Source organism: Sinocyclocheilus rhinocerous, unplaced genomic scaffold (assembly GCF_001515625.1).
Source record: "Sinocyclocheilus rhinocerous isolate Xijiao unplaced genomic scaffold, SAMN03320098_v1.1 scaffold1449, whole genome shotgun sequence".
Lineage (NCBI taxonomy): Eukaryota > Metazoa > Chordata > Actinopteri > Cypriniformes > Cyprinidae > Sinocyclocheilus > Sinocyclocheilus rhinocerous.
Genome location: NW_015664992.1, coordinates 291,496 through 316,513, shown reverse-complemented (window position 1 = coordinate 316,513; position 25,018 = coordinate 291,496). Strand labels below are relative to the sequence as shown.

The window sequence follows — 25,018 nt, the reverse complement described above, 5'->3', positions numbered from 1 at the left end:
AAGTCATCCTAGGTGTATATGACTTTCTTCTTTCGGACGAATCCAGTCGGAGTTATATTAAAAATTGTCTTTGATCTTTCAAGCTGTTTCATGGCACTCAGCGGGTGTTGCATGCATCAGTCCAAAAGCAGTTAAATAAAATGCGCCCATCCATAAAAGAAAGTGTCTCACACGGCTCCTGGGGGTGAACAAAGGCCTTCTGTAGCGAATCGATGCGTTTTTGTAAGAAAAATATTCATATTCTCACTGTTGTACACTGAAGCAGCTCCGGGCGGATGACGTATGGAGGTTGGCTTTGTGCATGCGCCGCTCAGAAGTGACGAACACGGAAGCGTAGGGGAGAGATCAAAACAAAACAACGGTCACTAATTAGTGACATGCGTGGCAGTAGTAGCCACACACTGCGTCTTCTTCTTCTACTTGTTCTTCTCCGTTTTATGACAGGTAGCAAACAATATTTTAGTACTGCCACCTAATATGCTGGAAGACAAGTAGTGGTTCTGGATTAATTACGATATTATCATATGCGTAGTATTAAAATGTTATCAGTGTTTCATTTTATTAACAATTGCAGTTATTGTCAAAACCTGCATGTTGCCACACTTTTAATTTAGGTGTCAAAGGTGATTAACTATGGTGGTTTGGATGTAACTTTGTACAATGAATGGTTAAAAATGGCTTTTAAGGATTGGTTCACAAGAGGATTAACTACTGCTGAGGAAATCACATGGTAGAAACCTCCATTCAGAGCGACCCAGGTGAGAAATGTGAGGAATACAGCGGGATAAGAGTTAATTCAGTCCTGACAGAGAACAAAGCAAGAAACGCTTGCTGAGCTGAAGCAAATCTGTTTGTGCCTGCAAGCTGCTCGATCATACTGGCAGATAATGCATCATTTCTAGGGTTTATGTTGTGACTGACTGGTGATACAATCAGCTGAATTGAACATCAAGCGGTTTGGTTTCTGTATCTGAATATTTGAAACAGAAACTCTTCAGATGTTTATTTTTACAGAGCTTGGCTTTCAGCAGACTTATTTACATTTCGTGTGTGTGTGTTTCTCCACAGCCAACCCGTCTTACATTCCCCCTCCGCAGTGTCAGCCGGGAGAGTTCGCCTGTAAGAATAACCGCTGTATTCAAGACCGCTGGAAATGCGACGGAGACAATGACTGTCTGGACAACAGCGACGAGACGGCTGAACTGTGCCGTAAGAACACACTCACGTTTAACTTAAAACTCCCTCCTTGTGTCGAGCTACCAAACACATGCAGTGCTTGTTGTTTGTCCATTTGTAGATCAGCACACATGCCCTGCAGACCGCTTTAAGTGTCAAAATAACCGCTGTATCCCAATGCGTTGGCTGTGTGATGGAGACAACGACTGCGGCAATGATGAAGATGAGTCTAACACCACATGCTCAGGTACGCACAGTAATCTGAATTTGCAGCACTATGACATTATTCACACAAAGTCCAAAGATTCAGTCTGTTTTGATTGTATTTTGGCAACTTTGATGTAAATAAGTGTGTCTGTGGTGTGCTTTGCCCTGTGGACTTTAAAAAATAACCTATTTTAAAATTTTCTTAATTTGACCACTGAAATGCCCAGAATTGACCTTTTTTATATAAATCATGAAAATGTCCTATATAATGTCATGACTATCCCAAATGAAGGGCTGGGATTCGATTCCTAAAAGAATGAATTTCTCATTTCTGAGTCATTGGGAACTGACAATAGACTGACACATATTAATTAGCCTATGTCTTGGAGAAGTTTCCTACAATTAAGTAAACTCTCATAAACTCCACAGTGGAAGGTTTTGAGCGTCGCTCCAGAATGCATGAAGAGATAATAGGTGCAGATTAATAACAATCAATGAATACTAAGGAAGTTCAGAAGGAGGTAAGCCATTATATCATGTAGTTACAAGATTGGAGGTGAACATGTTTCATCCAATAAAAAAAAAAAAAAGAATTGAAAACAACAGTTTGGAATTGATTCCTAAGTCAGTTCCAAGACCAGGAATCAGAATCTAGCCATACTACCTGATGAGAAATGCCTTTTTACAGTGTATCCTAAGTGGACAAGTCTTTTTTTTTACAGTTCACACTGCAATCAAAAACCAGAACATTTACTGTGTAATATACAATTGTAACGGGGCGAACGAGACGAGAGGCGTGCGGATCCATATGCAAGCTTTTATTCACAGACATGGTCAAAAGACAGGCAGGGTCAAATACCAGCAAACAGGTATGGTATGGGCAAGACACACGAGTAGTCCAGTAAACAGACGGGGGTCGATCAGCGGCGAACGTGATCCATGGGACAAGGCAAATGGGTAATCCAACAGACAGGCGATAATTCCAGGGCAGGCAGAGATCAGACAGGACGAGGTAAACCAGGCTAGAATCAAGACACAGGTTAAACAGGACTGACTGGAACTAAACTCCGGAAACACGGAATGGCTCCGTAAAGTTGCTATCACTAGGAGAGTAATAAACACAGACAATACAATGGATGATGGGAACTGTAGTCCGGAGTGACATGCAACAGTCTGTGTAGTGTGAGAGTCAATGTAACGGAAAAGTGACCTCTGGTGGCAAGCAGACGGAAAACCATGAACCGGATTCGTGACAACAATTAGCTGGAGTTTGACCAATGAAGTTTCACAATGGCCAAAGCTATCCTGCACGATACAATGGAAATAAAATCCTAATCACCCAAGAAATGCTTCTATTGCGGTGCACTTTAATCGCACACACACACACACAAAGGTCCAATAAATTTTGTCCATCTCAGATATGGAGTGTCTATGTTTAAATCTACATTAATCACACATTTGATAATTGGAACTTCAGTTCTGTCATGACAACTCTCGGAGGGATTGGCATGGTAATGTACATGACAATGTTTTGTATTTGTACAAATGTATTTGGTCTTGGCAGAATAGATCTGCTACGCTGCTGCTGCTGCTGCTGCTGCGGCAGAGCAAGTACCGAGACTTGCTACTGCCAATACATCCACAACATGCTGCTGTGAGCATGTAAGAAATATTGCTGCTGTTAATATAACATACATGAAATAACCCCCATATAGCATACATTAAATACCTTGTAGCTAGGCATGGGCCGATTACCGGTTTCAAGGTATACCGCGATTTGAAAATGTAATGGTTTCAAAACCACTAATATTTTCCGTTATACCGTTCCTGCGGTATGCGCTGTTTTTCATGTCTCCTCAAAGACTAAAAGTCCTTGTAGCAGATCTATACAGGTGGAGCTGGGGAAGGTGGAGGGTTTCTGAAGAAAGCGGCAACTGCTACGGCAAGCACTAGTCATAAATTTGAATGTTGAGCAGCGAGCTCATTGGCTACTAATACAGGAGAGAACCAATCAGCTGTGCCATGTGATAATGATGTCATTAGGTCAGATTGAGTTAGTCCTAACGGACTGCGCCATCTAGAGTTTCATGCCAGAACGCTGTATTTGTCATCTTCATATCATATGAATGCCACCTGGAAGGCCAGCTGAAATAGTTTCTTTGGCTGGTTTGAGTAGTGATGTTCTGTCATGACCTTCTCCTAAACTCTGAGTCAGCTGAAATATTCTCTAGACAGCCATACATAAATATAGAGTTTATCTCACATGGTATATCTGACGCAGTTCTGGGCTCTTCGTCAAACTGTTGTGCTATATTTTACTTCATGGCTGAATTGTATGGTTTGCACTCTTTAATTAGACTGCATCTATTTTAAGGATATGGCTGACTATGATGCTGCATTTGCAAGTAATTCTAGACTGCAATAGAGCCATTGCATAAAAATATAAATTTAGATAAAATGTCAGAATTAACTGGGAAACTGAGTTTGGAAATAAAATGAAATGGTTTGAAAACACAGTTTTCTTTTCTGTGCGGACATATTTGTAACATTCAAGTGCAATATTTATATTGCAGTCTTGAAAATTCTCTGAATTATTTTAACATGTTAATGGACATGAAGCTGTTAATGTATTTGGGCTTGGTGATCTAGTTCTGCTACACAGTGCATGAATAGGCATGACAGGCATATGTACATCACATAGCAGATCTAGACAGGTGGAGCTGGGGGAGGTGGAGGGTTTCAGAAGGATGCTTAAGAAGGAACAGCTTACAGCAAACATTGAATTTAAATAAGGGGGCATCCAATCGTGCTTCAGCAGACTGTAGCTCCAGCCGGCTCCAACACGCTTGCCTAGAAGTTTCTAGTGAGTCCGAAGGCCTTGATTAGCTGGTTCATGTGTGTTTAATTAGGTTTGGAGCTAACCGCTGCAGGACAGATACCCTCCAGGAGAAGCCAATCAGCTTGTGCCATGTAAATTCAGTTAGGTTTATTTTAAAAACAGTTTATACTTACAAACATTCACAACTGTAATAATCCAGTGAGATTTTTGTATGCATAAGAAATCCTACAACAGACACTACAAATTACTTCACTTTTAAAACGGCATTTTTTTCATAAAAACACCAAGGTACATATGTTAAGAGCTCTACAAAATGAATATGCCATGGCAGATATATTGAAGATGAACTCTTTCCACAGAAAAGCAGTTGGAAATGGATTCAAATTCTAGGAAGAGAAGGACTATACATTTTCATGTGTATATCTGCTGATTTTAAACTTGAAAAAAAAAAGAATATTTTACTGGCATACAGATGGCCACACACATTTAGATTTGAGAGTTTTGGTTCTCTGTTGCAGCTCGGACGTGTCCGCCCAATCAGTACTCGTGCGCCAGTGGCCGCTGTATTCCCATCTCCTGGAAATGTGACCTGGATGATGACTGTGGGGACCGCTCCGATGAGCCTGCATCCTGTGGTAAATTATGCCCCTTTATGCTGATGTCAGCGTATTAATATTAATAAATTCGGCCATTAGTATGCATGTGATACTTTTAGAAAAACTAGTTCAGTGCAAGTTTTGTCAGTTTCAGCAACTGGTTGATTCATTTTATGAATTTATTCATTTTATGCATTTGCATTTTGTAAATGTCATCGACATTTAGAATTGCATCTATTTTGTTTATCAGTGTAATGGCTTATGTTGCAAGAAAGCTTCCTATTATCACTATTAATACTATTATTATTATTGCCATTTTATTTACTACAGCTCTTATATTACTACTGCTATTTCTTTGTGTAAAACTCATACTGATGAGGAAACCGAGGAAATGTAAATAATCAAAAACGATGATATGAACTTTTGTGAACTGAACCTTGTAAAGCATAAAGTCACTAAGTCATACTTGTATTAAATACATGCAACATGCAACAAAAATTTGCACTTGAAATACTTTTATGTTGCATTTAATTATTATTATTCTTTATTATGCTTTTGGTTATATGGGATAAGGAGTATTGGTTAATGTTATGTTTTTATTGATTATTTATGATGATGTTTGTGTCGTCAGCATACCCAACCTGTTTCCCGCTCACTCAGTTCACCTGCAATAACGGACGCTGTATCAACATCAACTGGCGCTGTGATAACGGTGAGCTGCTGACATGATTTCATCTCTTTTGGTTTTTGTGTCTGTTGCACTTTTTCAACAGATTTCCCTCATTTGTCTTTGTTGATCATTTCATGTGTCTTTTGTGTAACGTCATGTCCTCTTCTCTTGACCATTTGCCCCTCCCCCTGTGTCACATGGGCTGTGTGTTGCAGAAAAGGATTGTGGGGACAGCTCTGATGAGTTCAATTGTCCGAGCAAGACTGGTTAGTGCATAGATCAACATGCACCATAAATTTACTTGTGTTATAACATTATAATAAGGTCTGAACAGGATTTTCAAACAAATGTAAGGCTGTGGAAAATATCTGCAGCAGTTCATTATTTCTAAATCATGTCTTACATTATGGAAAAATCCTGCCCCACAATAGTAAAAAAAAAAAAATAAAATAAATATAAATAAGTAAATAAGCAAGCAAGCCGCTGGCCATCTCACTTTAACTAACACCTCTAGTAACATCCATAAGAAGAGATTAGCATTAAATATTAACCAGTGTTCATTTCCAGTGGTGCATGTGTGATCTATGCAGTTTCTGTGATGTTTATTATTCATTTTCTATTGTTGCAAATTGTTAACTGTGAAATCTGCTTCTAAAGACAAGATGCCACATTTACTACATTGTATTGATGTGAAATACTCATATTTCAGCCTATATTTGACTTGTTTGTATATTTGTATTATAAATGGTTTGTATTAAATCATAGCCTGTAGCTCACATGGACATGTTCCATGTTGGCCAAGTATATCTGGGAAAAAATTTTCCCAGCATGGCTGCTACTTTTATATTAGTAAAGTATTAAAAGTAGCTTATAACTTTCTTTTCGAATGATTGAGGTTTTTTTAGTTTCAGTCAAAAGTTTGGACACACCTTTTCTATATCTTTGCTATTATAAAGTATATTTACTTTAATGAAGTATATTAAAGATAATTTGAACAACACAAATTTCAGTATGGGAATTATGTAGTGACCAAAATCAATTCCAGCCGATCTTATATTACATCTCTAAAAAAATCTGTTAATTCTCTTAACTTTGTGAGGCACATTCTGGGATGCATTTAAACAATATTGGGATCCCAAGTATTTGTCTGCAAAACTAATTTCAATGAAAATTCTTTATATCAACAAGTTTATTGTGATCATAAGAAACATAACTTTAGTCAAGCGTGTTCAAACCTTTGGCTGACGATGTACTTTAAAGCATGGCTTACTTTATATTTTGGATGATGATAGCAAATATTTGGCAATTTAACCTCTTGCAGACAATGACTGTGGTGACAACAGTGATGAAGCCGGCTGCAGTCATTCATGCTCCAGCGCTCAGTTTAAATGTAACAGCGGTCGCTGTATACCCGACTACTGGACCTGTGACGGAGACAACGACTGTGGTGACTACAGCGACGAGACCCATGCCAACTGCACTAACCAGGGTGAGTTCATGACACTATTTCTTGCCACACCATGCCAAACTAGACAACAAACTTGTGCTGCCTTCTTTTGGACTAATTCACATGCGGCATCAATGTGTTGAAGTAGGAATGGAAAACATTATGAAAGCTCTTAGGCTGCGTTTACACTGCAAGTCTTAATGCACAGATCCGATCTTTTGACCATATCCGATTTTTTGGCACGTCTGTTTACATTCACTTTAGACACGACTGGTATCCGATATCTGTGTTTACATTAATTCCCACCCAAAAGGATTGTCTGCAGTGATCGCTTTATGCACATGGTAGACCCTCGGGTTTTAGGCTAAATGGCCGTGCTTTTTAAATTATTTATATAATTCACGTCAAATGCAGTGGCGGCTCGTGGGTTTTAAAATAGAGTAGGCACACTAATTAATTGTGCAACAAATTCCGATCTGTGTCAGATGTGAGCGAAAGATCGGATTTTTGGTGCCAGTGTAAACGCAGCCTTAGATGTTTAAGCAGCACCTGCTTTTGGTTCAATTGCCAGGAAGAGAGAGCTACACCAAACTCTCAGCACACTATTTAGAAAGAGTCATCTCTCATAAAGTAACTCCAGGCACAAAAAAATATACACCGAGAGGCCGATGATGACTGTGAATGAGCTACAGAATTCATTCACTGAAGAGTTCATTAGTTAACCAAACCTCATCATAACTAACCTGAGTGCTGGTTAACACTGGCCTTTATAGGAGCATGGCTTTAAAGAAGTCATCACTCAAAAAGTACCACACAAAGGTATATCTTGAGTTTGACCTGAAGCATAATTGTGACTCATTTGTCTAAAATGCCATTTATGGGAATATATTGATTGATTGATTGATGGATTTCTATCTATCTATCTATCTATCTATCGCTCTCTCTCTCTGTCTGTCTGTCTGGCTATTTATTTATTTATTTATTTTGGTCAGATGATACCAAGAAGCTTTGCACCAAAATTTAACCTTACAAAAATTAACCATGGTTTTACCACAAATAAAACCAAAAAAATATATAGTTTCTGTAGTTAAACCATGGTAACCACAAATTAACCATGATTTTGCTACACTAACCAGAGTTTAACCATATATTTGTTATTTGCAGTAAAACTGTGGTTATATACAAATGGTAATCAATCCGCTAAAAAAAACATGGCTACTACACTTTTACTATAATAAAACCATAGTTAATTTTCGTAAGGGAAAATTTATAGTGTAAGAACCTTATTCATTCTTCTTTCATTGGACAGTCATCCAAATACAAAAAATCTAAAATATGCAGTGTTATGTGTGCTTCAGGACCAGATTTATGAAACTGCTTTATCTCACCATATACCTCTTAGGCTTTGATATAGTGCTGCTCTTTGTAAGTCATGGTGTGACGTTTCTACTATTATCACACATGTCACATGTATTCATATACACCACAAATATTTTTACCCAAATATAGACTTCTCTCTCTCATGGGGATAAACGTCTTTGCCATTGGCTCGGTTAGCTCCAGAATCAGATATGAGCCACATTACAGGGCGATGATGAATTTAAAAAAAGGATTAGTACAAACAAATCCCACTTCACACAACCACCACAATAACAGTTTTATTTGCCTTTAGAGAACTCGCAGTGTTTACCTTTGTTAATTAAGGAGATACTTTTATCCAAAATGACTTACAAATAAAGAATATAACTATGCAAGTGATGCATCCTAAGGAGACAGTAACACGAGGAGTCACACAATACATGTGAGTTAAATAAAAGTGAAAGCTAAGACAGGGATGTGGATGTAACACAGTTAAACAACAGGGAAATAGTAGGAAATTGTATTAATAAAGTTCCAGACATTATAGAACTCAAATCTTACCGTGATACTGTGATTATGAAATTTTACCCCAAATTTCATAGCTCACTTCTTGTTGTTGCAGTTATGTTGTGTTGAATTGCTAGCTAGCTGGGAAGACGAGGGGCTCTGTCTTCACAAAGTTGGAGATTTAAATGGCATTCAAACTAGAGCTGTTTGTCATTGGTGTAGTACTGCTAGGAAAATCAGTTTGGCTGAATAGGTCCTTGTGATGTGGTGTGTATTGATAAAAGGAGAGGGCCAAGCACCGAACCCTGAGGTACACCCATGGTTTTTCATATGATTTAAACACTCCTTCTCTATAGGTTAAGCTACGCTATCTGGGATCTTTTGCAGAGTGTAAACTGTTACCAAGTATCTTGTATGAAAATTATGAACCTATGGATTGTGTAGTTGTTTATACTACATATTGCCATACAATCTCTGTTTAATTCCTCTTTTTTTCTCTCCACAGCAACCCGTCCTCCCGGTGGCTGTCACACAGATGAGTTCCAGTGTCGTGTGGACGGGTTGTGTATTCCCCTCCGATGGCGGTGTGATGGAGACACTGACTGCATGGATCTGAGCGATGAGAAGAACTGCGAGGGTGTAACACACATGTGTGATCCAGCAGTAAAGTTTGGCTGCAGGGATTCTGGTAATGTTGAAGAAATTATACATTATATCTTCTCAATTTAATGGTCTGATGTTCTCAGAACAATCAGAAAACTAATTCTGTCTTATCTTGAGATTCAGTGATCCATAAGTAGACTGAGTTTACGAGTGAATGGGTCATAATCATTACAATCTTGGTAATTTTTTTTTCAGAATTAAATGCAAAATATCTCAGTAAACAAGTGAGGTGAGGCAATAATAAAACATTCTTATAAAATGTCCTCTCTCTTTTAATGATTTAGGAGAGACGTAATGTTTGTTTTCTTTTTTTAAGATGTTGTGTTTGTTATTGTATGTGTTTGGTTTTTTTGAATACATTGTACAGCACTTTGGGCTGCTTTGAAGGCAGTAGAGATGTGCTATATAAGAAAATAAACTAAACTAAACGGTCCCACTTTATATTAAGTGGCCTTAACAACTATGTATGTACATTTAAATTAATCATTTGGTACAATGCACTTATTGTGTACATACATGTTTTTACATTGTACTTATATTTTAAAAATACCTGCATGTAAATTACATATGTAATTAATTTCTGTAATTACATTTATAATTACACTGTTGACCCATCCCTTACACCTTAACCCACCCTTAAACCTACCCATACCACCAAACCTGTCCCTAACCTTACCCGTATCCCATCTCAATAGCAGCAAAAGTGTTTTGCAATACTATATGAACACAATAAGTACACTGTACTGATTTGTTTATGTAAGTACATAGTAGTTAAGGCCACTTAATATAAAGTGGGACCAACTAAACTAATGCATTCTTTGGTTTTCAGTTTATAATAGAAGTTTATTCAGACGCTTTATTTACTTATTTTTTTAATCTAAATAATTGACCGAATCAGTTAGGTCATCACTCAAAATAGCTTGAACATTTATTTATTTATTTAAATAAAAAGAATGATTCACCTTATAATGTATGAAGATGAGCTCTTTCCCAGATTTCATTGTTCACATGATCACAAGGTCTTCATTGTAATTCGCTACTTTTGTCAGTTATCATGTTAACAGACATATTTTTTGTGTGTTTGTTATGTAGCACGGTGTATCAGTAAGGCTTGGGTATGTGATGGGGACAGCGATTGTGAAGATAACTCTGATGAAGATAACTGTGAGGCGCTGGTGTGTAAACTCTCCCATCACGTGTGTGCTAATGACACCAGCATTTGTCTGCCCGCTGAGAAACTGTGTGATGGCAAAGACGACTGTCCTGATGGTTCCGATGAGAAACTCTGTGGTAAGATTCATCACTGTTACATGAGGCTCAGTGCAGCCTGAGATGATGTTCACTGAGTGCAGACTGAAACTCACACTAGCAGGACACGGATGAAGTACATAATTACTGGTGCCTGATACTGTTATCGATGTTTTTAAAAGCTGCATTGTCGATTACACAAAATTCTAGTAAAGTTATAATTTATGGAAATAAAGCATTTTCTGTTCATAGTTTTATGAATTTATATTATTAAACATATCTTATTATAATGAACTATTAGTTCATATTAATTGTATAATTGGTACTGTAAGTATACTGTAAGTTAAAAAAAGCCTTGCTTTATAGACCTGGTTATACATCTTAACTTAGGAATAGTATAATTATAAAGAATAATTGCTGAAAATGTCCTCACCCTCAGGCCATCCAAAATGTAAATGAATTTGTTTCTTCAGAATTGGAGAATTTATCATTCCATCACTTGCTCAGCATTGGATCCTCTGCAGTGAATGGGTGCCATCAGAATGAGAGTCCAAACAGTTGATGAAAACATCACAAAAATCCACAAGTGATCCACACCACTCCAGTCTATCAATTAACATCTTGTGAAGTGATGTAGCAAGTGATGTAAGGCTAAATTTCTCCAAATGTGTTCTCATGAACTAGGGCTGTAATCACCATAGACACTGGGGGCTGGGGACAATTCCCGCCCAATAATTAGAAATGGCCAATCTGCCAAACTGGAAGCTGCAAAACATTTAATAGAAGTCAACTGTTATACGATAGAAATGTTAAATGATTGACAGCTATATTCAGTGATGCAACTGCTTGACTTTTTTCTAAACTATGGCAATTTACAGAGAGAGAGACAGACAGAGAGAGTCGCATGTGTGAATTACCTGCGTCTGTGTGTCTCTCTCTACAAACAATGAAGCTGTGAGTTTAGTTACTTCAAAAACAGCTATATGCCCTTGTTGCTGAGAAATATAATGTAGTGATTCAGTATCGAAGCTATTTTATTAATAAAAGTCACAGGGCAGCGGTGACAAGTTGCTGTGCTCCTGAATGTTTCTGTTTGTGCACAGTGCGATCTCTGATCTCTGCGTGTGCGCGTGTGTGTGCGTCAACGAATACAGCTCATTATTATCATTACAGTGATTAAACTGCGGCCTTGTCATGAACAAACAAACTCATCTACATTTTGAGTGGCCTGCAGTTGAGTTAATTAATGACATTTTTTTTGGGGGGGGGCATTATAATGTTAATGTGAAGGGTTTTAAATACTTTCAAGCCTAGGTTTTTACCATCTAACTGCATTGTTTCTTGGTTTAGATCTGTGTTCTCTGGACAATGGTGGCTGCAGTCATAACTGCACAGTGGCCCCGGGTGAGGGCATTCTGTGCTCGTGCCCACTGGGAATGGAACTGGGCACTGACAACAAAACGTGTCAGATCCAGGGCTTCTGTGCCAAACACCTGAAGTGCAGCCAGCGCTGTGAACAGGACAAGTTCAATGTGAAATGTTCCTGCTATGATGGCTGGGCCCTCGAACCTGACATGGAGAGCTGCAGGAGCACAGGTGAGATCAGCTCTTCCAAAGCCTACTAAAAGACATGCAGGCTTATTTTTTTAACTGCATATATGCATAAACTAATAAACTTATAATGTGATAATAAACTAATAAATGTGATGCATATTTGTCAGTCTTACATTTAGTCTTATACGTCTTACAGGTTTATTAATTTGTTTGTTAGTATGTTATTAGTTTATGTTAAAATTTATGGTTTTGTTTTTTGCATTGTTTTGTTTTGGCCTTTCGAAATGCTAAAAACTAAAAACTAGACTAGATATGAAAACGGTTGTGGTTCACAATGTTTGGCAGAAGATAACAGCTATGTGCACTGGAGCAACACTTTCACCCGCACATAGGAAGTGGTCTTCTGTAAAATCATTGCAGCTGGGGTTGATTTTGTTTTCCTACTAAGAAGGTTTTAGTTTAAGAGTTGGTGTGTGACAGAACAAATGCAGAAAATGACGGGGAGCTGTTTAGCAGCATAATAGGTGGTTTATTTTTGTAATGAAAGAATGCAAATGCCAGAAGAAGGAGGTGGGGTTGAAGATTTACTGTGACAGGAAGAGGCACAGCAGCCCACTCAGCCAATCAAACGATGAATTATGGATTGCTGGACGTATTTCACATTCCTTTCAGAAATAAAAACATTTTAGATAAACAGAGGTAACGTCACAGGCATGTATGGGATTGCCAGTCTCACATCATTTTACAGACATGTTGTGGAACAGATGATGTTGGAAAATATCAGAGTGCTTGCCCAGTTGAGCACCTTACTTTAGCTAGTCATGAGTTATGGCATTCTTTCAGTGAGTTCATTGTTTTTCCAGATCCATTTAAGCCCTTCATCATCTTCTCCAACCGTCATGAGATCCGACGGATTGATCTGCACAAAGGAGAGTTCAGCGTGTTGGTGCCAGGCCTGAGGAACACCATCGCACTCGACTTCCACCTCAACGAGAGCTCGCTCTATTGGACTGATGTTGTTGAGGACAAAATTTACCGTGGAAAGCTGTCAGAGAATGGTGGTAAGTTATGTGTACAGTATATATATGAATTCTGGTGTTTTAAAATGTATGAATCTCAGGACTTTTAATCCCTCCAAGATGAATTCAGCCAATGAACACATATATAATTATAATATGGACCTTTTCAATTTACTAATAGTTAGGTAAAAAAAAATTCCCATACATATGTTTTCTGTTTCCCTCTCTTTCCTTCATTTTTATTTTACACAGCAGCGCTGACAAGTTTTGACGTGGTGATCCAGTATGGATTAGCTACTCCTGAGGGTCTGGCTGTAGACTGGATCGCTGGAAACATCTACTGGGTGGAGAGTAACCTAGATCAGATCGAAGTGGCCAAACTGGACGGGACCATGCGCACCACTCTATTAGCTGGAGATGTGGAGCATCCGCGGGCCATCGCCCTGGACCCCAGAGAGGGGTAAGCAGCCCAAGTTTACTTCTGAAACTTGTATTGAGCCTCATCAGGATATCGTGTTTTTTAAACTGTGTTATTGTAGTATTGTTTATGTACTTCGTTCATAGGTTCATAGATACGGGAAGAAGGAGGCTCAACATAAACATAAACTTTAATTACAAACTTATAATAAACAAAACAAGTGGCAGCTGTTTTCTCCCAGGCCTTGACCTCGCTTTCCTTCCGGAGCTCCTTCATGAAGCTCATTAGCACTCGCACCAGCGGCCACACTCATGTATTTATTAACATTTTGAATTAGATCTAATTTTTAGGTTCCAATTTTCAGGTTTCATTTAAAATTTAATTTAGGTTTTAGTAAATTTGTTATGTGCTTGTCTTATTTAATATTATATTTTTGATATATTTCTATATTATTCTGTATTTATATATTTCAGTAAGTACATTTAACTTTAGGTAGCCAAGCAACATTTTTCATCTTCATTTTTGTAGGTTTAAGTTTTTCCTCATTTATATTTAATTGTATTTCTTGTTGAAAACGAAAGTAATAAACGTAATTTAAAATTTTTAATTTTAAAACTTAAACGATTTTTTTTAGTTAACAATAGCTATGTTTCCATCCAAAGTTTCAAATTAAACTAATGCGCAAAATTGGAATATCGCATAAAACACGTCACTTCCTGATTAACTTGCGCTAAATATCACAAAGAAAAAATGAATTTGCTGCAGTGCGAGAAGGCACTGTATATAATAATGTTTGTATACAATAAATTACGAGCTTCAGAGCACGCAGAGTCATGTTATCTTATTTTCAGAGCCTGCTGTTTGGGAATGCAGTTCTGGGTGTTAATTATAACGTAGCACTTTGACAAGACTTTGCTCAAGCATTTTAGAACGACAAAACTAGCATTTCAGATGTTGTGCAATGAGATCGTTCTGTTGATTAGTCCAGTTTGATGCTGTCCCATCGCAAAATCACGTCTTTTTTGATGCGCATTAAGGAATTTATTCGGTAAAAGTTTTTTATGCGTATTTTTAGAGTTTATGTGCATCTTGGCGTTTCCATCCATAGTTTTTTTTTTTATTATGTGATATCCCAAAATGCGCATAAAAATAGGTGAATGAAAACCTAGCTAATAACAACAATGTTGTAAGATGCCTGTGTAGGTGCTTACTTCTGGAGAATTGTTGTACTTTGATTTCTGAGACCTGTTATGATCTCACTGTATAGTCACTTTTTAATTTTGAATGTTTCAAGTGCTCTTAAAGGAATAGTTCACCAAAGAGTGAAATTGAAAAATTAAAATGGAAATCATTTACTCATCCATATGTTGTTCCAAATACAAAACACATTCTAAAGAATGTTGATTCTGCCCTTTTCCAAACAACAAAAGAATACAAGCTCTATAAAGAATGTTGGGACCAGAACACTTTTGACAGCAGCATTGAAAAAGCCCTCATCTGTCCTTTGATTCTGTAGAATCCTATTCTGGACAGACTGGGATGCCACAATGCCCAGGATAGAGGCTGCATCCATGAGTGGACATGGCAGACGCACCATCCATAAGGAGACGGGCAGTGGAGGATGGCCCAACGGACTGACTGTGGACTATCTGGAGCGCCGCATTCTGTGGATAGATGCCAGGTAACATTTGAAGACTCATAAACATACACACTGCAGCTAAATTCGGCTGTTAATTCACCTTTTAGTACTTAATCCTGTTCTGTACACCTGCAATTGAGTAATTTGCGGCAGTAATTTACCGCATTCTACAACTGAATTGACTCCTGAAAAATGCAGGTAGTGACAGCCGCATTTGCAGAAATTCTATGTAGGTACATGTTGACTCTGTGTTGACAGATCTTGTTATAAGAAAACAGCAAATAAAAACAAGCCTATAGTAAACTTAAATCCGGACACAGTATCTTGGAAATAAGCCACATACCAGAATATCACAACTTGCACCTGCCTACTTTATTAACTCCATAAACTGGATTGCTTTATTTGCTGAGTCCAAAGACACTTAAAGGTGCTGTATGTAAGTTTTTGACTCTACTAAAGCATACAGATATCATAATATGTTTGCAGATATTTAAGAAACATGCTAAGTTAGTATACTTGTTTATCTGAAAAACAATGCCACAATCAGTTATTCTCCTTTGAAAATGTGTACCTAGTTCAACCACTCGGTGTCAATCCTACATACAGCGCCTTTAATATACAATGTTTGTAATAAGTGGACAAGGCAATACTTAAAGAGCGCGCTCTGAAAAGTAGCCTTCCAAACATAAACAAATAATGACAGCTCTGTCGACAGTGGTTTCATTAAAATCACCAAACATGATGAGTCTTTGGTCGCTGTAATATTACTTTGGTCAAAAATAGCGTATTCCATATGCGTGAGATGGCAAAACGTTGCTAAGATCACAATGGTGTCAATCGTCGCAATTTCGAAAGTGAGTTCTATTCTGTATACAAACGAAACTGTAATTTAGGGGTGTCACTCCCGTATTTAAATGTGGTTGTCGCTCCTAAAACCTTACGGTGTGTACAAGGCCAATGTGGTGTATGGACAAGCTCCTGGATCAATGGAAGTTGGTCCTAGAACAAACCAAACAGTTCCCTGACCCAATGATGTTCAGTCCCACTCCTGGTTCCAGTACACCTTCCTGGAAGTTTCTAGTGATCCTGACGACCTTGAATAGTTGGTTCAGGCATGCTGGAACTCTGCTGGAAATGGACACTCTAGGAGCAGGATTGGAATTTAAAGTTTTGTAAATTTGGTAGCTAAAATCTACCTAATATCAGAGAGTGTGCTTCCTATCAGAAATGAATGACCATCGAAATGAATTATTTATGTCTTGTGTCTCAGATCTGATGCAATCTATTCAGCCAAGTATGACGGGTCGGGACTGATCGAGGTGCTCAGAGGACATGAGTATCTCTCGCATCCGTTCGCTGTGACGATGTATGGCGGAGAGGTTTACTGGACAGACTGGCGCACAAACACACTGGCCAAGGCCAACAAATGGACAGGAAACAATGTCACTGTGGTTCAGAGAACAAACACGCAACCTTTCGATCTGCAGGTGTACCACCCCTCTAGACAACCGCAAGGTGATCTTCAAACTTTATTTCAAAGTTACTTTGATAGCGATGTTAATAATGTCTATTTCACACGGCAAAGGAAAACAGTGGTATATATCGAAGTTATTACCATCTAATACCGTCAAGTGTACAGTACCACCACAGGATCTTTTCGTAAAGAGTAACTGATTCAAAATGCTTGATTCTAATGGATTCCAAAACCATGATTTTTCCCCAAACCAGTTAAATGCAAACCTTGTTGTTCATGTCAATAACAGTGCTGAATGTCTACATAAAACTGAAACAAATACTAACTCCTATCCTTAACCTTAGTATAGCATTGGTAGCACATATTGATAGATAGCAGTACTGTTTGTTGTCATCAGATGCATCTGTGATTTTTGAATACATGAAATCTAATCTATTGTTGATGCATGATTGAGCCATGAATTCGGCTGTGGGGTCGGGTTTGAGCTTAACTGGTTTGTGAAGTTAGCTCTTGGGATGTTAGCATGTTCCTAAGCTAACAGCAGTCGTCTTAACTGCAAAAGATACATTGAACACACATATTTGGAAAATTTGTGCATTTTTCATGAATTATTTTTGAGCTCATCGCAATGCATTCTGGGATCCTTATTCATGAAGTATACATGTAACGCTGAAGACGTTTCTAGTGATTAATTTGATCAGTTTTCATTCTAAACACCCCTAAATTGATTCCAGACACCACAGTGTTCAATATAAAGTGTCACTTTGAGCTACAGCCTTGTTGTCTGGACATCATAGATCATTTCATTTTTTGTTTTCATTTGATTTCAAGTTTTATTGTTTTATTAATTGTTGAGTAAACTTAAATTTTGTGAAAGATCACAGGTCAAATTGAGGGAGGAGCCTGTCTGCTTGATGGACACATGTGTTGATAGTGTTTGGCGCTTAATAAAGCAGCATGTGAATAAACTTGTCATGATAGTTTAGCTCAGCGACTTCATCTTATAGAGGCAGACATCTGTTTATTCATGTCTGACAGGAGCAGACACACGGGATGAATTGGTTTGGACATGCTTTCAAAAGTTCCACTATCTGCTTTGAACCCATAACCTTTGGATTTCTTATTCTTACTTACCTTTTCATCATACTTCCTACCCTTATCAAACAGCATAGATAGAGATCATGAATCATTCAAATAAGCGCAAATGCCGATAACCTCAAAATAGCCAAACGTCGTGCCAATTAATCTGCATTAGTCTATCATTGGTTCCTGTCTCAGCTGGTTTGGTTTCTTGGTGGCGCAAATAAATTTGAAGGTGGTAATGACACAGTAAAGCTCAATACTTCACCGCCGCTCATCTCTCTCCAGCGCCGAACCCGTGTGCTGCTAACGGTGGTTTGGGCCCATGTTCTCACCTGTGCTTGATCAACTACCATCAGACGTTCTCCTGTGCCTGCCCACACCTCATGAGACTGAGTGAGGACAACCACACCTGCTACGGTATGAACTAGAGCTCGTCTTCTGATTTATTCGCAACTTGACGGAAACGGTGTTGTATGCAGTTTTACATCTTGCTTTTTTTAAATGGGTTTCTTGATAGAGTCCTGCACGAATTAAAACTAGCAGTGATAATGTTAATTCAGACTAAAACTATTAAAAATATTTTTGTTAACTGAAATAATGAAATAAAATATAAATATAGATGCAAGCAACAATTAAGGGGTCAAGCAAAACAGGTCAAATTAAGAGCTAAGGAACTTTCTTCAATTCTCCAACCCTGCTGCTGGCGTTCCGAATCTAACGAGACCTTATGATTTTTGGTCTGTTCAGAAGTTATAAACAGAAATGTAAATTTTTTTTTACATCTTTTGACCAGTAGGTAGTGCTGTGTGCCGAAACTACTCATGTGCCCTCAGGTCATGCTTGTTATAACAAATATCAAGTTTGGTCAGAATCTGCTAGAGCATTGTGGGGATATAGCATCATGTTCATTTTTGCATGAATTTTGTTATATTCGTTACAACACTTTACGAGAACGGTTTGGTCTAATGGAAATCTTTTGATAACTTTTTGCCAGCATTGTCTGAAGATGATCTGAGCCAATTTTGGTGAAAAAAAACTGTCTAGAATTAGTTCGAAAAAAATAAGGAAAAAAATTCAAAATTACAAAAAATGTTAACCTGTAGAAATTTTAATTTTGTTGTGCATTCGACTTGGCATGAGCCAATGAATTAGAGAAGAAGAAAAAAAACAACAGAATTTTGCATCTAGACCTTACAGTTCAAAACTTAGTAGCAGAAATATGAGTGCAACAAGTGGTTCTATGGGCTGCCATAGACTTCCAGAATGGAAGAAGAAGAAAAGCCTTAAAAACTGAAACTTAAACAAAAATTTAAAATAGAAAAACTAAAATAAAATGTTTAAAGTACTAATATATAAATGAGTAAAACAGAAACTGAAATAAAATAAATAGAAGCTATAATAAAATTATAAAAAAAAACACATAACAAAAGTACGAAAAAATAAGCTAGAATTAATCATATCAAAATGAAAACTGAAATTATAGAAATAAAAGCTATTTCAAAATATTAAATGAATATAAAAAAAAACTATTATAGTAGTATAAATAACATTAAAATAATGCTGAATAATGATAATCAAACTGTGATATAGTCCACATGAACACAACCACGAAGGGCAAAACAAGAACCTCCAGGCAACCTTGACCAAAAACAAGAACACCAAAAAACATCGACGACTCACAAACCATGACTGAAACACAAGAGCTTACAGCAAATCCTCAGAGAAATCAGGGATAATTAACTACAGGTGTGGCTAATGATGGTAACCATAGAAACTAACTAGGTAATCCAAAGAAACAGAAACCAAACACAGGAAGGAAGAACAGAGATAATGGAAACTGACAATACATTTCAACATAAAAGTCCTTACAAAACAACAGACACAACCCCGGGATCGTTACAATATGCATTGGATCAAATGTCTCATAGATCTTTGCTTCAAAAAGCCTGCACTTTCAAACATGATATATATATAAAAAATAATAATAATAAAATAATAGATAATATAAAAACTCTTTGAAGAAAGGCCATTTATCTCTGCTGCTCCGTATTAAAACTGCAACCACATCCTAAGAAATTTTGTAAAAATAGGGTATATATGGGTGTATATCATATTAACATGGTATAATGTACTGTGAAATATGCAATTTGCATTTTGTTGTGTTTAGGGTTGGAGGAAATTTGTATTAACACAAAATGTAATGTAATTTTCACCCAGGACATTATTTGTTTTTCTTACAGTGCAGCGTGCTTTAAAGATTCTAGAAACACAGATGTATCAGCCTTTCTTATAATTAATAGATTTATGTTTCAGTTTGACATTTCCATGTGGATCTTCATAGCCTGCTGACGTTCATTACCACGGGGGAATCTTTTTTCACAGTGACCTTATGACCGGTTTGATTTCTCTCCTTGTTGGCCCCAGTCATGACGGGTGTCTCTGTCTCTCTTCCAGAGTCGCGTCAGTTCCTGCTGTACGCCCGTCAGATTGAGATAAGAGGAGTAGACATCTATAATCCATACTACAACTACATCATCTCCTTCACCGTCCCTGACATCGACAACGTCACGGTTGTGGATTACGATGCTCTGGAGAAGCGCATCTATTGGTCTGATGTTCGGACTCAGACCATCAAGAGGGCCTTCATCAACGGCACAGGAATAGAGACGGTGGTGTCTGCAGGTACAGCATTCATTCAGTCTGACTTCAGTTTGATTGGAATAAAAGCAGTTGCACTTGTACAGCAGAAAATAACTGCTCAAACAGTGCTTTTATTTGTTGTGTTTCATTGGGTTGGTTTAATATGGGAATTACTTTGTTCTTTTGCTGCCTGGGATGAATATATATTAGAAATGTACATTGCTGGACACTTAATCGCACTTAATATCCTGCAGTTGATGTTGACTGCTACAGTGTTCTCAGCATTACTAGGCTAGCACATAATTACATTTTGTGTAGTCAGAAGTTTAAATATTCTAATTTTTTTTTTAAAGTTTGGGGTCAGTATGTTTTTTTTTTTTTTTTAAGAAATTTATACTTTTATTAAGCAAGGTAAATTAAATTAGTCAAAAGTCACAGTAAACACATTTATAATGCAACAAAATATTTATATTTCAAATAAATGCGGTTCTTTTGAACTTTCTCTTCATTATAAAATCCTAAAAAAATAAAATATGTGATGGTTTCCACAAAAATATTCAGCAGCACGACTGTTTTCAACATTGATAATAATCAGAAATGTTTCTTGAGCAGCAAATCAGCATATTAGAATGATTTCTGAAGATCATGTGACACTGAAGACTGGAGTAATGATGCTGAAAATACAGCTTTATATCACAGGGATAAATTACAATTTACAATATATTCATATAGAAAACTGTTTTTTTCTTTAATTATAATAATATTTCACAATATTACTGTTTTTATTGTATTTTTTGATCAAATAAATACATTTGCCTTGATGAGCAGAAGAGACTTTCAAATACTGAAAACTAAAAAATCTTACTTTTGACAAGTTCAGGTTTAAAGTAGAGCCCGACCGATATATCGTTTAGCCGATATTATCGGCCGATATGAGCCTGTCGCCGATATATCGGTATCGGCGAATATGCCGCAGATACGCCGCCGATATGACAATTTTTTTTACAGAGCATATAACGCAGATAAAATGCTTGAAATGGTGTAATTACTTAGTTTGTCCAGCAGAGCGCGCTCCATTGTTTGCTACTGGCGACCTGGAGGAAACGCTTTAAAGCTTATTGAAAAAATGTTTTCTTATTTAAAGCCATTGAAACTTTGAACAGCCATATCTCCATAACGGTGCGGCGGATCCGCACCAAATTCGGGAGATCCCTTCAGCTCGAGAAACCCTCTCGAACGCGAATCGAGTGTACACTTAAGCCAGAATTTAAATGTTACTATGGTAAAATAAATATTCAAACCACATGTGTTACAACTACCACCCGTTACTTTGTGCATCGCACTCATCGCAAGTTTATTGTTAAATTGTTAAATGCCCTTACATATATCTCTGTCACCATTATAAGTGTTTGATCACCACATTTGAGTGATCATTGCAAAAAATGTGTTTATGTATATATATTCTGTTTATGTATATACTGTATTCTATATATAGTACCAGTCAAATGTTTGGACACACGAATGGGAAAGTGTCCAAACTTTTGACTGGTACTGTACTATAATATACACAAAGAATATCGGCCGATATATCGATATCTGCCTTTTTTTTACTCCCAAATATCGGTATCGGTATCGGCCCCCAAAAACCCATATCGGTCGGACTCTAGTTTAAAGTTTAAATTTCAAAGCAGATACTGGTTATGATGTACCAAATGTAATTGTGACTAGTTATTCAGTGGGATTAAAAGCATAATTGGCTTCATATACTGTAGACTATACCCAGTTTGTTTTGAGAGGAAAATTTGAAATCATGGTTGTCGGAATGACAGATGCATCTGTATAATCTGTACGACTTTCTTTCTTTTGTGGATCACAAAAAGTATATATTCTGAAGAATGTCTTAGTGTTTTTTGTTCATACAGTGCAAGCCAGTGTTGTGTTGGACCCCACTGAATTTCATTATATGGACAAAAACAGTTTATTTAAATAATAAACTATTATTTAAAATATCATCTTTTGTGTTTCTCAGAAGTCTGTCATTCCGTCAACAACAAGATTTCTAAGATTTTCGAAAAAAAAACAAAAAAAAAAAAACATTGACATGAGTGCAAATAAATGATGACAGAATGTCAGTTTTTGGTGAACTATCCCATTGAGTTCAATCCCATAATTTACACAAGACTTTAGAATATAAGGATGTTGTTGTTTAAATCTTATGTTATTGTGTGTATTAGAATCTCAGTCATTGTTTACAGTGCAGAACTGCTGTCGTGTTTACAGTCAAGTGTGTTTTTAGAGAGTGCTGTTTAAGTAAAATTAGCACAGCCCTCAAAACCAAATTACAGACATGTTGGGTTTTATGATGAAATAATGACTCACACGTCTTTCTCTTCATCCAGATGTTTATCCCTGTGGAAATGCACTGAATGTTTAGATTTCTTTGTCTGTCATCTGATTATATTGATTCAAAGAGTTCATATCTGGAAATGGTTATTTTGTGTGTCTTGCGTGTGATCAGATATTCCCAACGCACATGGTCTGGCGGTGGACTGGGTGTCACGTAATCTCTTCTGGACCAGCTATGACGGCAATAAGAAACAGATCAACGTCGCCAGACTGGACGGCTCCTTCAAGAACGCTGTTATTCAGGGCCTGGACAAACCCTACTGCCTCGTGCTGCATCCCATACTGGGGTGAGTCCACACGTGCCACAAACACTAGTGACATTTACCCTAGAACGCTAACACAAGAACACATCTGACTTCCTAAAGGCAGAAAAAAGATGCAAAACAGGATGCAACCACATGCACACTGGTTTTCTCATGTTTTACTGGAAGACAAAATGACGTAGCGTACAGGCTTTAGGAAAGTTTCCAGTAGATTGTTTTTTGCATGAAAAAGAGAAAAATATATCTAATATGCAGCAAAAAGACACACACACACACACAAAATAAAAAAATAAAAATTTAAAAATTTAAATATTTAAGAGTTTTTAAATGTGGCCCATACCAGAAACTTATCTGTACAGGAGACACTCATAAACAGACACCTGATGCCCAAACTGCTTTTTGTCATTTTCCTTTGTTATTGTCTGTCACGCTGGTGGCAATAAAGCATGTAATGAAATATAGTAAAATCATGGAGTGAAATAGTCACGTTATTATATATATATAAAAAAAAAAAATCAAACCTGCAAGTTAAACATGCACCATGTTTGTTGTTTTAGTATCATTGACATAATATATAAGTAGCATTGATATATTATGTAATTTCAGTTAATGTTTATTTTATTTCAGAATAACAGTTTTTTAATGGTTTTAGTTTTAGTTAACTATAATAATCCTGGTTCATAATAATTCTTAATGACACAATAACAGATTAATATAAATATTTATTTGGTAACCCAGAAATCACTTTATTTATTTATTTACATTTCATTTAAAATGATTTGTTCATCGATTCGTTTGCAGAAAAAACACCACTGCAGCACATTCACTTTGAAGCACTCAGCACATGCTGCTTAAATAATTAAATCATGATTTAATAATCGCACAAGGCCACATTGTGATTTCAATTTTATTCTGGTTAATTAAGTTGAATGTTTGGTGAAGGGATATAACCTGCTTAACATTCTTCTTTTCTTAACTGTCTCATGTCCAGGAAACTATACTGGACTGATGGAAATAACATCAGCATGGCCAACACTGATGGCACGAACCGTACCATGATCTTCACCAATCAGAAAGGACCAGTGGGTGAGTGACAGCTGAGACAGAAGAGACTGTCCTCTGGGTCATTTCCCTCTCAGGCTCAAAAAGCTTATTACAGGATTGTGTTGTGTACATACTGTGTTGTATCTCTAATCAGATGGATACATTACTTATGGGGATCATATTAGAATCCTCCTCCTAATTATTATTTCCTTTGTGTACTGAGCTAACAACAACCATTTACCAGCATGAGAGGATCAGATGATTCAGTGTATTACATTCTTCTACTTTTTTAGAAGTAATATTTTAAGTATCATGTGACATATTATGATATGTTAATGCAAATTTTAAACTTAGCATTTGATGAAAAAACATAATTTATGTGAAAAATGTATAATTCATAAATAATTTTAAAATCAGAATCAGAATGAGCTTTATTGCCAGGTATGTTTACACATACGATGAATTTGTTTTCGTGACAGAAGCTTCCACAGTGCAACAGAATGACAGTGACAGGACAAAAACTAGATAATGAAAGAATAAAAATAGAACAAGTACATAGGGAATAACAATATACAGATTGACAATTGTATGTACAGGTATATTACAATAGACAGTTTTGTATGTACAGTGAGTGAGTGAGTGGCGTGACATGTGGCCAAGTATGGTGACCCATACTCGGAATTAGTGCTCTGCATTTACCCATCCAAAGTGCACACACACAGCAGTGAACACACACACACCCGGAGCAGTGGGCAGCCATTTGCTG

General features: G+C 37.1%; 1 protein-coding gene across 1 annotated transcript in view; it reads left to right on the top strand.

The window, feature by feature from the left end:
• lrp1aa (low density lipoprotein receptor-related protein 1Aa) overlaps window positions 1-25,018 on the top strand; it is a 200,204-nt gene that overhangs the window by 71,800 nt on the left and 103,386 nt on the right. The window contains exons 13-28 of the mRNA XM_016541471.1: window positions 1,069-1,209; window positions 1,298-1,423; window positions 4,741-4,857; window positions 5,450-5,530; window positions 6,810-6,977; window positions 9,307-9,489; window positions 10,557-10,754; window positions 12,063-12,308; window positions 13,130-13,327; window positions 13,541-13,745; window positions 15,220-15,384; window positions 16,613-16,857; window positions 18,185-18,316; window positions 20,354-20,581; window positions 23,058-23,232; window positions 24,200-24,294. Coding sequence (XP_016396957.1) covers window positions 1,069-1,209; window positions 1,298-1,423; window positions 4,741-4,857; window positions 5,450-5,530; window positions 6,810-6,977; window positions 9,307-9,489; window positions 10,557-10,754; window positions 12,063-12,308; window positions 13,130-13,327; window positions 13,541-13,745; window positions 15,220-15,384; window positions 16,613-16,857; window positions 18,185-18,316; window positions 20,354-20,581; window positions 23,058-23,232; window positions 24,200-24,294 — 2,703 coding nt within the window. The remainder of the gene's footprint in view (window positions 1-1,068; window positions 1,210-1,297; window positions 1,424-4,740; window positions 4,858-5,449; window positions 5,531-6,809; window positions 6,978-9,306; window positions 9,490-10,556; window positions 10,755-12,062; window positions 12,309-13,129; window positions 13,328-13,540; window positions 13,746-15,219; window positions 15,385-16,612; window positions 16,858-18,184; window positions 18,317-20,353; window positions 20,582-23,057; window positions 23,233-24,199; window positions 24,295-25,018) is intronic.